The sequence below is a fragment of the Idiotropiscis lumnitzeri genome, chromosome 3 (genome assembly GCF_059441095.1).
Source record: "Idiotropiscis lumnitzeri isolate Australia: NSW breed Sydney's pygmy pipehorse chromosome 3, RoL_Ilum_1.0, whole genome shotgun sequence".
NCBI lineage: Eukaryota > Metazoa > Chordata > Actinopteri > Syngnathiformes > Syngnathidae > Idiotropiscis > Idiotropiscis lumnitzeri.
The window spans coordinates 16,182,544-16,200,530 of NC_142393.1; the positions used below are offsets into that span (position 1 = coordinate 16,182,544).

At 39.9% G+C, this 17,987-nt stretch overlaps 1 protein-coding gene across 1 annotated transcript in view; it reads right to left on the reverse strand.

Annotated features, from left to right (window-relative positions):
* Positions 1 to 16,245, reverse strand: part of cfap74 (cilia and flagella associated protein 74) — a 43,533-nt gene extending 27,288 nt beyond the window's left edge. Inside the window, exons 1-18 of the mRNA XM_088292170.1 lie at positions 16,235 to 16,245; positions 15,866 to 15,980; positions 14,622 to 14,712; positions 13,991 to 14,143; positions 12,437 to 12,535; positions 12,227 to 12,331; positions 11,004 to 11,177; positions 10,242 to 10,352; positions 9,878 to 9,980; positions 8,367 to 8,524; positions 7,771 to 7,978; positions 7,552 to 7,692; positions 4,991 to 5,146; positions 4,790 to 4,908; positions 1,898 to 1,964; positions 1,451 to 1,540; positions 625 to 831; positions 376 to 502 (exon numbers count right to left, since the gene is read on the reverse strand). Coding sequence (XP_088148296.1) covers positions 376 to 502; positions 625 to 831; positions 1,451 to 1,540; positions 1,898 to 1,964; positions 4,790 to 4,908; positions 4,991 to 5,146; positions 7,552 to 7,692; positions 7,771 to 7,978; positions 8,367 to 8,524; positions 9,878 to 9,980; positions 10,242 to 10,352; positions 11,004 to 11,177; positions 12,227 to 12,331; positions 12,437 to 12,535; positions 13,991 to 14,143; positions 14,622 to 14,712; positions 15,866 to 15,959 — 2,203 coding nt within the window. The 5' untranslated portion in view covers positions 15,960 to 15,980; positions 16,235 to 16,245. The remainder of the gene's footprint in view (positions 1 to 375; positions 503 to 624; positions 832 to 1,450; positions 1,541 to 1,897; positions 1,965 to 4,789; positions 4,909 to 4,990; positions 5,147 to 7,551; positions 7,693 to 7,770; positions 7,979 to 8,366; positions 8,525 to 9,877; positions 9,981 to 10,241; positions 10,353 to 11,003; positions 11,178 to 12,226; positions 12,332 to 12,436; positions 12,536 to 13,990; positions 14,144 to 14,621; positions 14,713 to 15,865; positions 15,981 to 16,234) is intronic.
* Between the last annotated feature and the right edge of the window lie 1,742 nt (positions 16,246 to 17,987).

Here is a 17,987-nt window from a genome sequence, read left to right on the forward strand (position 1 = left end):
AAATTTCAAAATGTGCCAGTTTTTACCACATGCACATGTTAGCTTTCTATGAAAATAGAGCCCATAAAGAGATTCTTGTGTTAATACTTAAAAAAATATATTAATAATCAGCAAATTGGTTGTTAATTTTCTCCATAGCTCACCAAGGACACACAGACAAAAAAAAATAAATGAGAATAAATAAAATGAGTTTTTCTGGTGGGTAACGGCCAATTAATTTTCAATTAGCATGGCAAACAAAAGTCAGTTTGATCTTGTAGTTCATGTACGAATTTTAAATATATTACAGAGGTATTCCAACAAAAACATGCAGAACAAAAATATTCATGAACAGAAAAAGATCAAAATAATCAGATTTGTTTGTGTCTGATTTACCTCGTTGACGTTGCCGGGAAAAAGTAGACCGGTCCAAAACATGTTCCATTTTGAGTGCTTCTCTGCTGGCCAGGGATGCACAGCTCTGGTTCTTATCAGTACATGGTGTGTTGAGCGTGGATGTGTCCTGTCCGCCATCATCACCAGCAAATTCATTTAATTTTTTCATTTTTTACTTATGAATTTATTTTCACTTTCTAACTCATTTGACATCAGTTTGCTTCTTTTCCAACATGAATGAAATGAAACGAAAGACCAGATTTTCTGTCCTACCTGCTGTGTGCCAGCCGAGCGTTGGGCTGGCATCTGGACCTGGTGAATTTCTGGAACGGGCTTTGTCGTATCCATGTTAAAGCGGGTTGCGAGTGCGCCCTTGTTGGTCAAAGTGATAGTCCGTGAAATAGTTTGGCCCACTACATGCGAACCAAAGTCAATAAATTGGTTGTCGACCTCCAACTAGAGATAAAGATAACATGATTCAAAGGCACCGACCTGTCAGAATACATAACTGGATTACGCAGTTGGTCAATTTAAGCACAGTGTGGTACAGTTAAACTACATCGGGAGTATCTACGTAAAGAAAGTTGTATTGCATTGTGTCATTAATGTTGATGCGCCAAAGTTGTTCAAAATTAGCCAGAGCTGGGCACTTGACCCTTTTTTGCCGGTCAGTCCCCCGGCCTGCGGCCGCGAGCTCGGTACGATTCCGGCCTTGACCCTCTGGCCTTATTCATAAAAATTGTCAGCCCCTGACCTCATTACGGCTCCCACTCCTAAAAACAAAATTTGTCACCGCCCCCCTCGCCCCAAAAATGGGCGTCCGGCCAGGCCCGCCACCGTTCCGCCTCTAGGACGTAATGCCCAGCTCTGAAATTAGCAATGTTTTAAAATCTATGTTCAACGTCATAATTGATGTCTGAGACAAATGAGAGTGTTTTCAATGCTAGAATAGAACTGTATTGTATTTTTTATTCTTTCTGTTGTAAGTGGATGACCAAGCAATGGACATTTTAGAGTAACCGTTACTCAGAAGCAACAGCCAGTTTTTGCGGGCTTGACCCAACATTCGACTTACATCACATGTCTTGATGGTGCATCTGACAGGTACAGAGAAGCGACCTGCTGCTGAGGCAAAGTCAACCTCTCCTTCAAGGTCTTCATTGATCTGTAGCGGTCAGAGAACAAGACGGTGTTGCTTTAAAACATCCATCCATCTTCGGTATCGCTTCTCCTCACTATAGGGTCGCGGGGGGGTGCTGGAGCCTATCCCAGCTATCTTCGGGCAGTAGGCGGGGGACACCCTGAACTGGTTGCCAGCCAATTGCAGGGCACACAGAGACGAACAACCATCCGCGCTCACACTCATACCTAGGGGCAATTTAGATGACATACTTTATTTAGATCCCAGCTTTGAATACAAAGGAATAATCGGGTTATTGTGAGCAAGTTGTGCATAACGTGTGGCTTGATACTGCAGTCTAGTTCAAATTAAAACAAATAAAAAAGTATAACTGTGACTGACCGAAGGATGGAACGTAATGTGCATTTCACAGGACATCCCAGTTGATAATGGACCGGGAGGCTGAAAGCTGTAAACGAATATTAAAGTTAGTGAACAATGAAGAGCTTCAATGAAAAAGAACATTTAAAGTGTCCTGTGTTTTCACATTGACGTGTATCATTTATAATAGGGGTTGACATTGTGCCACAATGTATAACTATGAAAAAAAAAAGAAAAAAAATCATAACATGAGATGTCTTTGTATTTTCAAATTTTAAAAAAACCCAAAAGCCTTCGATTAAATATCTCATATGCAATGGATCTTCTGAGAATAGACTCTGAGCTTAACTCAGAGTGAAGGTTATAAGTCAACCCGCTTCTCGGATTTTGCTGTACAAAGAGAAGAAATAGAAAGTCTTGCTGTTATTTTTATACATTGTAGCCATAACAGCATCAGAGATAAGGAAGGAAACCAGAAAGCAACGTTTGCGACTGCCCAAAAAACACTGAAAGATTTTTCACGCTCAAACACAGCAAAGATAAATACGAAAATAAAAGATATGGCTGTCAGAGATGGACAAAAGCTTAAAAAACCACCCATTTAAAATTGTAAACATACTCAGCAATGGATGCTAAATCGTTACACTGATCTGGGTTGTGCTTTTATTGAGTCAAAAATAACTGACTGCATTCTTACTGCAGCTGATTTTTTTTTTTTTGCATATCATGTGAAACAAACAAGTTGGCTTGATTCAAGCCCTTTTTTATGTCGCATGCCCAATTGTCAGGTGAACAACTTTGGCAGCTGTCATCTAGTTCACCACTGTGACCTGGAAGTGTATGAAAGTACTCCACCTGGCGTGAGCACTAAGATGCCAACTTGAAATGACAGTTTCATCAGAATTTCTCTCTCTCATTCTCTTTTTGGGCAATTCTCATCTTTTGAGTGTCATTCTTCTGTTCTAGTTCCAAGAAACAATAAGAAGACGCATTCAAAGTAAAATAGAACAGTTCACTGGGGATTAAACGCTGAATGAGACAAAGTTGGAAAAAGCCTACGACAGCACTATATAAAGCACTGCAAATGAGGCCATACAGTAGAGCATACACATCACAAAAGTATGATGCCACTGGTTTCATGTTTCTCCCAGCAGTGCAAGAGCATGGAGGAAATGCCAGGTGATAGTCATCAGTTTTTTAATTGATTGGTTTGATTGATCGCCATTATTATTGTGTAATAACCATTTTAATTGCGATCCGGGACATGTGACTCGAGTGTCCCTTTCATTTCAAAGAATAATCCAGCCATCAAACCGTATACTTGTAAATGGCCCTTTGCCAGAAAAGAGCAATGATAGTTGGATGATAAAAAATTCTGAATATGAAAAGATTTTGTATCAAGGTTTTATATGGGAAGGCAAGTCAAACCTTTTCTTTTCAATATGTTCTATGCTTCCGAGACTACGTGTATGTGTGTGTTTGTAGAAGTCTCGGTTAGTAACATTTCCAGTGTTAAAAAGTCAAAGAAGAGCTGGTTCTGGCATTGTGGCGCAAACGCACCCACGCTGGCCAATGAGTGGGGTGCGGTTGGTTCATTTTTAGAAGCTCAGGGGGTGTACATAGAACATGGGTTGGTATACGTCTCTCTCACTCTCCCTCTCCCTCTCTCGCTCAGTTTGTCTGTCTTCCTACCTCCCTCCCTCTCATGCTCTTTCATTGCTGAACGGTTTCTATATTGTTTGTCACGTTTAATGAAAATGTTATGTTGTTATTTGCATTTGTTGGTATTGCTGCTTTCTCGTCATTGTATTGTACAAAAAATTGAAATAAGTTTCCTGCGGATTCAGTAAAAAGAATAAGACAATTCAAAGGGCTGAATGCAAGAATGTGCAGTACACTTTTATGATGCCCTTCAGACAATGAAAACAGAGCCACATGTGAGTTAAGAGAAGAGTGCAAGAGCTTATATGTTCCGACAATGTTTACAGAAGATCATTTGTAGCTTGGGAGATCCCGTGCAACGAGGCAAAAAAAAAAAAATTAAATCCATGTTTGGGGCTGTGTATGCTGATGGGAAAGTCACATGCAGTTAGAATCGTGGCGAACAAGAATTCCTGGTGCACTCCTCACAGGCTGAGAGAGTGAAGTAGACTTAACTCACAGCAGTTGAGGGGTATTAAGCGTCATGACGCGAGCTGATGTCCGGATGTGGAAGGACAGGCTTGCCTCTCACATCGACTGCGTTGTTAAAATGACAAGTGCTTGTGGAAATTGTGGTGCATAAGTAGATGTTTCCAAGTAATAATGAACACTCTTCGTCCCACAAAGATGCTTGGAAGATGTTTTGACAACATTGTCAGTGAATGCATTGATTTATGGTTAGTAGTATGAATGAAGAGGCACATGTGTCTGTTGAAAAATGCATCATTAATTTATATTGAGTATCAAGAGTCATCACCAGCTCTTGTCATAAATTATTTTCACAAATGTGTTAAAAAAAAAAAAAAAAAAAAGACATGCATGAGGTGCATTTGCAGTACTTTCCACCTTTGCACTCCGCTCCTAAGAGTAGCATGCACAAAGATACTTCGGAGTGTTATGGTAGTTTCCTGTTTACAGTTGTAAGACAGTTATTAACCCACTTACTGCCATTGACGGCTAAAGACGTCAAATGTCCTTTTATTTTTTTTTTCTTTACTTGGCTGGTAGTGAATGAGTTAAGAAGGTACTACAATACTATTTAAATTCTCGCCGGTTTTAACGCTTTTTTGGTAGCCATCTAATGGATGACTGTATTTCATTTTTTGGGAGGCGGTGGCTTAGTCGGAAGACATTGTTTTTTGTGTGCTGCACGTATTCTTTCAAATGAACAATCTGTCACTGGATTCTTTGAATTCTGCCCCAGTCACTTACTTGATCATAATAAAATCCTGGAGTTGAGCAGAGATCCCAAGAAACTTGCAGTGATTCGTGATGTAGCTGATGTTAGTCAGGATTACTTTCTTTTTATACGTTTCCCCTACTTCAAAATCCTAAAATAGACATTAAATGACAAAATCATAAATATTAGACTTGCAACAAATTTAAAAATCCCCGATGTGTTTTGTGTCATACCTTGAATAGGATGACTTCTGGTTTACTAGTGAAGGAAGGGCCTTTGATCTGTTTTCCACCAACTTTTTTGGGGGTTGTGGTGGGCTTTGGGCAGACCACCGCACGTTCTCGTTTCACATCCGTCGGCGTCAACGTTGTCTTCTCGTTCAAGGGGGGCTGTGAGCACACAAGGATGGAATTAGTGATGAAATGAAACATAATGTATAATCCCTCCAGTATTCTAATAACATAACATAATGAAATCAAAGGTCATTGGCATTAAAAAAAAGCTGCTTAATATAGAGCAAAGCACTCGGTGGATGAAAAACAGTTTATTGGTGTATAAATAGATAAACGCTTCACTTTGAACTAACAAATATAAATACAAAAAAAAAATAAATGTCAGAGCCAATTTAAAAGTCAACATAATGGCGCATCAGCCAATTATAGACACGTAGTAGGCAACTGTAGGATTAGACAAAAAGTGGAGAAAGTAGACAAAATTTTAGACATCTAACATGTGGCGCAGGTGGTGTATTTGATCAAGCCACACGCAGACATATTCGGTGCGCCGCAGATGCGTATGGTGGATGTCATTGTATAGAATTCATACAACGTGGGGCAATCCATCAGAATCATTATAGAAATAAATTCATTGAATTAATCATTATCATCTTGAAAATATTTCATTAGCACCACTTTGACCAAAATATTTGCTCGGGGGGGCGTCAGTGGGTGCAATCTAGTCTCCAATTGCTCACATCACATGCATGGCCGAATAAATATTCTGCAAGGGGAAATCTTGCAATTTACCTGTATAAACGCACTTTGCACATTCCAATGTCATGCATACATCTTAAAATGGAGCACAATTGTGCAAATGCCTATTTTATGCCCAATTCCGCCAGTGCAGGAAACTACCAGAAGGAAAAAAACTCCACCAATGCACGTAGCTAGACTGCACTGTGCATGAAAATAACACAAAGTGTTTTTCATGCAGTTGTCTTGAAGTTCAATAGTAGCCTTAAGCCTTATAAGACAGAATCTATGTTACAAGAGTAATCATTTCAAATCATTTTCCACCCTTAATGCGATAACCTGGATAACTCGACAGAAAAATTTTAATTTTTTAAAAGGGGAAATACAAATAAAGAACTGAAATTTTGTGGTCACACAAGAACGCACATCCTCTTACAACTGGAGCTCTGGCTGGATTCAGAATTAATCACATTGAAATTTGTTTTAAATTTGAGACAGCAAACTTCTGTCATAATTTAAAAGGTCTCCTATTAACCCCAAAGAAAGTTCATCTGCTCTAGTAGACTTTTCCTGACATTTTGGTGGTTCACAGGCATCTCATTGTTCAAAGTTATCAGAATGCACAGAACAAAATGCTCCTAAATCAATGAAAGAACGAGAAGACAGGTGGCAGGTGTGTATTGACGGTCACATTCGTGGTGGAATGATTTATCTTGGCTTTAAAAACCTGTCATTTGAAGAGTGATGTATCAACTTTTTATATCCACTGTAAATCGATCTTAAATGGATGACTTAAATATGAAAAGGCATCATTTCATCCTCCAATTTATAACTTTGATAAAAAGTGTCATTTGATCATCTGCTTGGCAGGAATATATCAATTCACACGCATGCTCCCATTGCTGTGCTCATCTATTACCGGTCATTAACTATGCGGAGACGGAGCTTTGATGAGGGCACAAGTCGGGTCCGTTAGATCACTTACACTCCACTTGTCACATGCTCAGGCCTCGGAGCTGCACTGTGGCTCGCTCCGAGGCATCAAAGGCACCGGCACAATGAGAAGTGATGCCTGTCGCCCTACATTTCATGTGTGGGCTGCTGGATGAGCTCGAGAGCCAACACACCTCCGTGGCAGCGAGTTAGAAGACACACTGCAAGTTATTGCCACGGAGCTGTCTTGGAGCAAAGCATTTTATGCTGCAGCACTCTTCTCGTTCAACTTCATTATATGCCGACTGGCCGCAACATCATAACCAGGCTAATAACCGAAATAAAGATTCTCCAATGCAACTTCACGCTGCAGTATTGTAGATTTAATTAAGACTAATAACGCTACCATGTACTTCCACCCAAACATCCTGATGTGGGGCTTTAGATGAGAGTCTTGTTGATGATTGTGAACCGTAGGACGGTGAAACTCTTGCGCAGGGGTCCTCAAACCTGTTTCTTGAGGGTCGGTGTCCTGCCGGTTTTCCATCTCTCTCTGCAGCAACACAGCTGATTCAAATGATCAGATAATCAGCAAGGTCTGCAAAAGCTAGATAACGATTGTTCAGGTGTGTTGCAGCAGGGAGAGATGGAAAACAGGCAGGACACCGGCCCTCGAGGAACAGGATTGAAGACCCCTGCTCTTGTGTGATAAAGGGCAACAGAAAAACATGTCATGTACTCACTATACTCTACGCCATTCTAATTAGGTATGAACAGGATGATTGCGCGAGTCACATATTAAAAAATACTACACAGGTATTCAGGAAATGATTGATGGGGTTTTCATGTTGGCACCTTGTGGGGGTCGTAGCAAAGGGGTTCGTTTTCACCTTGAAGTTTTGGTCCCACAGCCCACAGAACTCGGGCTCTTCCAGGCTGTCGGGAAGGCTCGGGTGCTGCATTTCCTTTTGGATGATGTCTTCCTGGTATTCCGAGTCTGATGATGAGCCGCTAGCGCTTAAGTTTCTCAACTGCTGAGAAACACACGTGATCAGTCTTCTTACACTCATTTCATACAAATAGCATCACACGTGATGAGCTCCACCCACTGTTGTCTCTCTCTCTGTGCCTGATGGGTGTACGGAATCCAGGTAACGCAGGAGCTTCTCTCGGATCCTGCCTGGGGAAATGATCTTGTGACCAGTTTTGGTTTTTGGCAACGGTGCCTCTTGTGCTTTTCTACTCTTCACCAGCTGCTCCTCAAGGAGTTTGTCCACAATATCTACTCTCCTCGCCTTCTGTCTCTCCTTGAATTCCCTAGGAGCACATGAGCAGCACAGGATTATACAGAAATGGGGTCATGTATACCTCGGCACACAGCGGAGAAAACACCTACACGCTGCTCCATGGAGTGGGAGTGGAGGACATGCATGTGGGAAAGCAGCAGAGAGCAGAGGAGAGGAGAAAGAGCCTGTTCTTGTGCTAATTTAGCTGGATTTTTGAGCAACACATTTGCTGTAACTCGTATAAAATCGAAATCTCCAGAAAACAACCCGAGACACTTGGCATTTCTAGTTACTGTCATGGCAAAGGTTTGCACGTACAGAGCGAGAAAAAAGGTCTAGCTCCAATGCAACATTGCAACTTTTCATGAAATTTTCTTTGAAATTCTCATGAGAATATTCCGAGAGGCTGGAGGACGTACTCTTGTTTTTGCTTCATCTCCTCGTCTCGTTTCTGTTGGTATATGTGCCTGGTGCTGTTGATGCCTTGGGCCTGCAGGGTTTCTTTCAGACGTTTCTGTTGCCGTTCTCTCTTCAGGGTGTTTGCTTTGGCTCGGCTCTGTCTGACCCGTAGGTTTTCCTCAAGAAAAAAAAAAAGCTTCATGAGGCAACACCACAACAACCTGGCACACGACTCTTAGAATTTTTTTTACAACACTTGGAGAGGCATATATTGACAATTTATCCAAGAAAACAAATATAAGGAGGTCCACAATTTAGTGTAACAAATCTGGGGATATTGCATTGGTGCAATAAAAAATTATGTGGTGAAAATATTGAACATTTACAGTATGTATGTTTCTCTAGAGCAGGTGTGGGCAAACTGTGGGCCGGGGGCCACATGTGGCCCATTTAAAGTATTAATCCGGCCCGCCGAACTTGAAAAAAATTAAATGAATAAACCTTGTTAATGTTTTATTTTCTAAATACTGTGGTTTGTCAAAGACCTATATATTGTTGTAATGCTTTTGTTCATTTTCATTTAAAATTTAGTGTATTTTTTTCTCTGATGAAGTGAGGTTACCAAAACACTCCATCCATCTGCTCCTGGTCCGGCCCCTCTGTCAAATTTTAGAGCCCATTGTGACCCACCAATCAAAATGTTTGCCCACCCCTGCGTCTAGTGGAACCTCAAAAATGGCCATGCTATTTGGTAGTGGTGGAAAATACGCCTATATGTCCAAAAGTGGCACAAACTCCCCCCAAAAAATCATACAGCACAAGATCTTGTGACACGCTTTAGTTTTTGGGAAGCCACCAAAGTTGGAATCAAAGATTGCAAAAATGGTGAAGAGTTTTGACAATCACAAAAGCACAACAAAAACTTCCTTCCCTTTTTACTTACATATATTCTACAACTCTTTCATATACCATCAAAATAGGAGTAGTTTTATTTTAATTTTGATTTCCATATTTACATTTTCTATGTCAGTTGAAATATGGAGTGATTTCAATTTCCTTGATTTCCTATAGGAAATTATTTTTGAACGTCAAACAAATCAGAGGTCGACCTTCCTTCCATAACTGATTGCATTGCACCTTCGACAAATGTGTTTCTGAACAACAATACGAGCGGAATGTGGCCACATTACACCCACTGTGCATTGCACAATTTAGTTTAAAAAACTTCTTGCGAGCATAAAACTGGATGCACTTCAATTAGCCATGTTACCATGGTTGCAGGAATTAAAATTCCATTTGATGTACGCTATTTTGCATCATTACAGGGAGAGTTCAGAATGGTCAACAGCATCTTGTTAACTGTGCAGCTAATAATGTTTCTTTACTCCGAATATAGAATTGAAGACAGAAAATACATGATTTGTGTGTCTGTTCCACCCTAACAAGATTCTCTTAACATATAGACAGAAGTATATATCATTTCCTCAAAAATAATATGCTACCAGGTGTGGAAGAGATTTGTGCGGCTTACTTGGGTTGCTTCAATGTTCGATTTCAGTAACTTGACAGCCTGTATTCTCTTTTGCATTGCCTCTCTCTTCTTCTGCTCTCTCTCAGCCTCTTGCTGTTGCATTCTAAATGAAGAGGACAGTCACAAGGGTAATACAATTGCAACACTAGCCCATGTCCTTGGGAACAGGATGCAGGAAGCAAGTGGAACTTGTGGATAGCATTCTTATGTTGCTAAGATAAAAAAATAAAGACTAGGGGATATAATTAATTATCAAATCAATATTTAATTAATTGATTTATCAATATAGTTATTATAATGTACGTCACAAGTGTAGAACCATGTTCATACTTGTACTCGGAGGAGTCCCATCATTCGTTATTACCTTAAGACTGTTGCCCTCAAGTATTTGGCCCCCACTTTGCGGTTTGTCTGGCCATCTTCATTTTTTTTCGGGCTCAAAGTGTCCGTTTTCTCCAACGTGTCTGCATTTTTCCTTTCAGCACATGCAATCACATGCATACGACACACCAGTTGTAAGTGACTTTTCAATGTTTAGAATAAAGATTGTCCCCGTTTGAAAGCTGTCTTACACTGCAGTTATATTTGATTGTAAACTAATGCAATAGGCTTGTCCTATAATTATAGCGGTGCCTTGACTTACGTGCGGCCCAACCAACAAGTTTTTTTTCATTTTCAAGCCGCCACTTGTATTTTTTTCTTAACTTGTGTTGCAAGCCAAAATTTGAATTAGGATTTTGCTTCAGATATATCAAACCTTGAGTGAAGAAAAAAAAATCAAAAATAAAAATGCAAATATGAAAGTGTGACTTTGGCTTTATTACACTTTAGTTTTTCTTCTGTTTTGATATTTATATTTTACAAGACAGCGCCAAAAATGGGTGTTTTGGGGGGTGTTGTTACGAATAATTGGCATTTTAATTAATTTTAAAATAGAAAATTGATTTGTTCTACAAATCATTTCAGTTACCAGCTTGATCATAGAACAAATTAAACTTGCAAGTCAAGGTATCACTGTAGGAGAGAGTTACAAAGTTCTATACCAAGATCATGATTTCTAAAGTTTGTATGCATACAAATGAACTGCACTCAAATCTATCGAGCCGAAATGAAAAAAGATTCAAACTTTTTCAGTTGTTGAATCTTTAGCTGCAGGGTATGACTGTTGTTCTTCTCCTGCTGTAGCCTTTTCACAGCATTCTGGGCTTTGAGGACCTTGAAGACCCGCTCTTCTTCTTGCACCTCCTGCCGCAATACAGAAAACTTGCCAACCTCCAGCTCAACCTCACTCAGCTCTAATCTAAATACAAGACAGACATTGGGAAGAAATATGTCAGACTTGACCGCACAATATCGAGAGAAAGCCCATAGACCTGATCGAGTAGAAACATTCATAACAGCTTTGGAAACCAACTCAAACCAGATATCAAATTATTGATTTGACAAGCAGCTTCCGAACTAAATGTGCACTTGAAATTAGGTTTATAAGAAATGGATCAGTGCCAGTATGGGGGTCACAAGTACGAACTAGAATGATCGGAAAAATGACTAAAGACATTCGGGCTGCAACTAACAATTGTCACCTTAATGTCAATTATTTTGACGATTAATCGAAAAATTGAATTAAAAAATTATTTCTATCCATTTACACAAAAATGGGACATTACTTCAAATAGAAATTAAACAAATTATGATTCAGTTACTGGTTTGGTCCGTAACAAGTCAAAAAATGGCCAGAAATGTTGATCATTATTTTCCTATGTCAAAGCAGATGTTCACAAAGGTTTTGTTTTGATTCAACAAAATGATAAAACAAAAAAACTTTTTGCAAAGATTAGTTCCGCTATCATGGAGGACTCCAGAAATGTGTTATTTTCTGCTGAGGCTGAAATATGGTATGATACTATTTGCGCAAGTTTAAATGATATGAGTTCTCTAAATGATGAATACATTATCAGAAATAATCATTGATTAATTTGATAATCAATTAGTATGCAATTAACCGACTTTAAGTAAGGAACACTGAAGAAGTCGCTGCTCTTGCTAGCTTGCACAGCCAACACACATGCACATCAAAATAATAGCAGTACATAGTTCACGTTTTATTTTGACTTCATAAACCTCTGTCGCTCATTTTGTTTATATCGCAACAATGTAGAGGGTTGTCCACTATAAAATGTACATGTACATGAGGCGCAACTTCCACAGTGTGGTCAGACTATGTCGAACTGCACTTCGCCAGGTTCCACTATTTTTATTGCTCCATCTGTGGTCGCACCCACCTACTGTGCAGAACAGTGGTTCAGCAGGTTAGTCCCTGCCAAAACACTTTTCCCCAAGGATACTCACTCTTGTTGCCTCAGCTCATTGTTGGTGTGGGCCCGAATCTCTTCTTCCCTCTGCAGCTCGTAACACAAATTCTTATGCTGAGCCCGCAAACGAATAACTGCCACGCTGTAAACAGAGGGGCAAGTCGTGACGGGAGGAACATTCTGTGATATTAGTACCAACGCTATGATCGTTAAAGCACACAGATCCTATTATTTATGATGAACAGACCTGTTCTCTGCTGCTTCTTGATGTTCTATTTCTTGCTCCAAGACATCCCGCTGCTCCAATAGACTCTCAATGCTCTGACGTAAGAGGTTGAGGTCTCCTCTTGAAATGGAAACAAACACGAGACGAGAGCGACAGCTTTTAAGTGGTGACAGAGAGAAAACAATCCCAATCCAAATGCAATCGGAAGCTTCCGATTCAAGTGTGGCCATTACAATTAAAGAAGAACTAATATAGGAACAATGCAACTAAAAATATTGCGAGTTTGTCATGAAAAGAAAAATGATGACGCATGGGATGTGTCAAGAGCCGCAGATGGGTTAAAAGCTGGGCGTGCTCGAGTTCCATTTAACTCATGTTTGATCAGAATGCAGTGCAGTGTCTTGATGACTTGGGAAGGTTTGGGTGCAAAAGAAAATGACGGACACATTTGCGGGCTACTGCATCATGCATCATCGGGCGCTTCACCACTTGCACAGCAGATGGACGACAAAGGAAAAAAATGGACACCATATGACAGACATTCTGGAAGCTGCTTTCTTGCAAGCTGCAAAATCTGTTGCAACGGAAATGAATTGATTGGGGTTTAGAGCAACATTTCATATGTGCAGAAATAATGACAGCCCATGATTGACATGCCTTGTCACATTTGACTATATATATTGCGACATAATTAAAAAAAAAAAAAAAAAAAGGCCATTGCACTCATGATACAGATGAGAAACTTAGTTGGCTGGAGGAAATTCCTATGTCAATATTACTGCCAGTTCTATTTAAAATAAAAATAATTATAATTTTGGGGGGAAATACCATGGTAAAGAAAAATAATTGCACAGAATGTTAACCTTAAGGAGGTCAACAAAAATATGAAAAGGTCAAATAATTGTCAATATAGAGATTGAATAGATGCTTATTTAAACAAAATGTGCAAAGTATTTGTCACCAATTGCACTATCTTCACATCCAAAAATATATGCCAAAAATGCAAATTATTTGCAAATATCTGCAACATAAAACAAACCTGCATATGGAGGAATAGCAATCAAACAAATTTCAACCTCTTAAAATATCCAGAATATTTCCGATCTAGTGGCATGACCTTCCCTCTCTTATTAACAATTTATCCTTGTGCTTTTTGTTTCAGAGGACGCCGTTCTTTTTTGGAAAAAAAAAAAAAAACAACAGCAAAAAAAAAGGCTACTGTGCATGTTACTCAGCAGGTTATTTGTGAGTTACAATCGAGAGAGTAGGCTTGATGACGTAACCAAATGTGCTCATTTACTTGTTTTGAAACCGAGATACCACAATTTACACTACGTTACCCGAGTAGAAAGCTTTGATTTGAACGTGAGGGTCGCCTTCCAAATATGACGGGCCTGTCACTTGTGGTAAAACCACGGGGCGAACCATTGTGCACCTTTGAGCCTCCAGGACTCTGGAGCCCGTCCATTCCCCCCACGGCCACAAATCCGTGATAGACTGTGAAAATAAATCCCGAGACCAACTGCATTTAGGGCACGCATAGTGTAGAATGTGTCTTTGTTGCGTGCGCCAAACCTGGCTTTCAGTAGAGCACACTCCTTCTGTCTGTGGAAGTTGTCCAGCTGGTCCAGGTTCCGTCTCAGCTTGAACATCCGTGCTGTCGCCGAAAAGGTCCTCTCCTTCTCATCGCCAGGCTCACTGGCAAGGTCATTATCACTATCGCTCTCTCTTTAGAGGCAAGTGGAGGGAGCAGAAAGCAATTGCAACTGATTTAGAGTCAAATATGATATAATGTATATGAATATGATTTTTTCCCACCAAAATAGCCCATAGAATAACCATGTTATAAAATATTGAGCGACAGTGATTTTCTGAGTAATTAGGACAAGGAACAGAGGGTCGTGTTTCGAGTCCCGGAAATGTAAAATGCCAAGTCGTTGTTGGAGAGATGCTGGTCTGCTGCCTGACTACTGTCCACGTGTCTAACTCCCAACTCAGAAGGTGCAACACGGTTTGTGTGGCTGTTTTACTCAAACATCTCGCTTCAAATGTGTGCATGAGTGTGTGCTGGTTTCCTGTGTGGCGTGCAACACCAACATATGGAAGATTAAGAATTGAATTTCCCCTCAAGGGATTATAATGAGTGTAATGAATACAAATAAACAAGCTATATCGTCATTATCCGAGAAAATCATAAATGACCCACTTGTATAATTCTTCTAACCACTCCAGATCAGGAAGCTCATCTGCTACTTCATCCTTATGGTCATCCATTTTAAAGACATCCTCTTCCTTGCCTTTGGAAACAAACACGTCAATATTAAATGAAAACTTCATGTCATAAAAGCTACAGATTGTAAAAATGACTCCAGGACAGGAGTGGTAGTCAAACCTTTAATAAATATCGGAAACATTTAAATTCACTATTGTGGCTTTTCATATGCATGAAATGTGTGCATTTTATAAATGAACTTTATCGTATTTCGGTTTGTAAATTGACTGCCCGTCCTAGCTAATCAGAGTTGCAGCTAAGAGGCAGGCGATACCTGTCTTGACCATTGAGAAGCGCTGTATTGACTGTACGCCGTACGTGCTATTGGCGATTTTATTTCAACGACAAAGCATGCAAGATACTGGACTCATAGATGGCCGAAATTTTATAGAGCAACGAAGAATACTGTGAGAAATGTTGCTGTGTGTGTATCAGACCTGAAAAGTAATCCACTGCAGTGACACGCAACAACAAAATATGGGCTAGTTTTATAGAATTTGTGCGTCAATAGCAATATATAGAGAGCAAATTGCACAAAATTGCTCACAGTTCTGTGAAAGCACACTCTGCAGTGATCCAAACTTATGATGCCATCAATGTGACAGCTTTGATGACCATTCCAAGCGATGCTAGTTTGCATAGTTCTTGCCATGCTGGTTTGCGTAGTTCTTGCCATGCAAGATTTCTGGACAAGCTGCATATTTTGCGGGTGCGAAACTATTACCCACACCAAAGAAGTACTTAAAAAGAGCGCCAAAGGTATAGGTATGTATAGTTTTTTTTTTCTTTTTGGAATAATAACAAAATGAGAATTGGTAGGTAGAATATGTTTTCAGTGTTTGCGACCATCAAAAGATATACAAGAATAAAAAAATATATCTGCTGCATATTTACTGGTCACACATGCTCGAGTAGATGAAAAATTGTCTTAAATTCTAGGGCAAATTGTCACCATTTAGGAGGCGTCGGAACATCGGCAAGTTATAGGTTCTCACTAACGTGCCACATTTGTGCATGTTAAAAAAGAAATTAAAAAAAAAAAAAAAAAGAAAGGACCGGTATGTTCTCGAGAAGGTTCGTGGGCCCTGTTTTTTATAATTTCACCCCCAAAACTGTTGTTTTGTTTTTCTTCGAGATAAGTTTCATCAGTCAATGACGTGTAATTAAGTGACACTCACCTTCGGTGTCCTCATCAGAGCTAAGCTGGTCGGTCGTCAGTTCACAGGTGTCAGACGCCACATCCCATTCACATCCATTGTCTGCCTCCTCCATATTCGCCTTTGAATCAAGAACCTGAACACGGATCGTTTTGTCAAACTTCCCATGTTACAGTATATACTCCATTGTTCTGCCATGTTGACATACATTCACATTGTTGTCGAGCGAGAGTTACAAGTGGAGGGGAGTTCGTGGTATGTCGTTGTGACAAACCCAAGCCATCCAGGCAACGTCAACGTGTCATTTCCTGGCTAAATCCTTGCTAATCATTAGCATTTACCTTATGTTCCAAAAGTCACTAAAACACACGATACTCAACTATCACTTACCGCACTCGACCTGTCCGTTCTTCAGTCGTGACGTCGCTCTCTCTACTTTACTTTGTTTTTGTTTTTTTTTTTGCTTCAATCAGTCGGCCATGTTTGGCGGTTACCTAGGAAACACAGGAAGCCGGAAGTAAACACATCTCCCGCCCTCCAGACGAAGCCGACCCGCTCGTCAGTTGCACTAAACATTGCAATGAACGTAGCTTTATGATGTTAATGGCATGTATTTTAGAACTTTTGTGATTTTGATTTTGTTTCATTTTATTAGTTTTTATATTAGTCTAATCTTGTCATTCAGCAAATAGTAATCCATTCAATGATTTGGTGCAACCGATGCAGATAGATAAAGGTTTAGTTTTATATTTCTTGGTGAGTTCAATCACCGTGCATACATGACTATTTCTTCTGTTTAATGTATTTTTAAATGAAGATTGGAGCACGGTGAAGTAGCCACCGTGTACTTGTGTGCCACCTCTTACCCAAAGTCAGCTGGGAACAATTGGACTGAGATGGCCCAAAAAAGCCCAGAATACGATGGAGAGGGGGCATTGATGGCCTATGCTCACCGGGGTGCTGGTGGTTGACAAACCAATTCAAATTTGGGGTCAAAATCACCATTGTTTGGTTCCATCACTTCTTATTGCATAACATAAATGCCCCAATTTTAAACAGATTTTAAATTTTTAAAAAACACCAATGTTACTGTTTTTACCAACACTCCCACACTCCCAATGTCATACTGCTCTGTTAATGCTGATATTTCTAAATCCACATTCAGCAGAAAATGTCTGGACTGGTTGAGAAAGAATGATGAATCTGTGAGCTATGCAAAATCTTTTGTTACACATGCCAGATACTGTCCCTATCTGATGAAGCTCCCCTGGAAAACGACATTGACAGTGCATTCTAGCTGATCGGTATTGAAGCTGTACAGTTGTCTTCATTTGACAGCGTCACTGTCATCCATCCATTTTCTATACCGCTTGTCCTCATGAGGGTCGCGGCTGAGTTGAGCCTACCCCAGCTGACATTGGGTGAAATGCAGGCGGACTACAAAGTAGAACAAATAGGGGTGTGTAGAGTTTTTATATCTACTGTATGCATACAGCATTCACACTCATAACTATGACCAATTTAGAGTCTTATAAGCAACCTAACATGCATGTTTTCTGAATGTGGGAGGAAACTGGTGTATGCAAGCGCCATACAGGAGGCCCTGAGCTAAGATTAAAAGGCAGAAACTTTCGATTGTGAGACAGATGTGCAAACCAAGCTGTACGGCCTGGGTCACTGTCATTTACAACTTGAATTTAATCAGATTGCCTCATAGAGTAGTCAAATGTACAGTGTGTAAAACTCAGTGCCATCGAGTGATTAACTAATAGAATTCAACAACCTAAGCTCGAAATAGCACACAAACTACGCTTTGCAAGCCTACCGCCACTTTCTTCAACAAAGGTGCAAGCGAAATGTCATCACTAACGACTTCAAGTATTCCCTCAAGTGATGAATTAAGTGCAGTGCATTTTTTACACGTTGTAGTCATGATGTTGAGGAACACTGTTTGCTAAGTTGGTGTCCTTACAATTACAACCAAACATGGCAGTCTCTTGTCGTGGAGGCGTGCCTTATGTAAAATAATGAACAATTACATCACCTATAATTACATAAAAACAATTACATTGATGTGACAAAACATTTTTTTTTGCATATTGTTGAAATTAGTAGTTTTTTTTAAATGAACTTTGAAACTGGA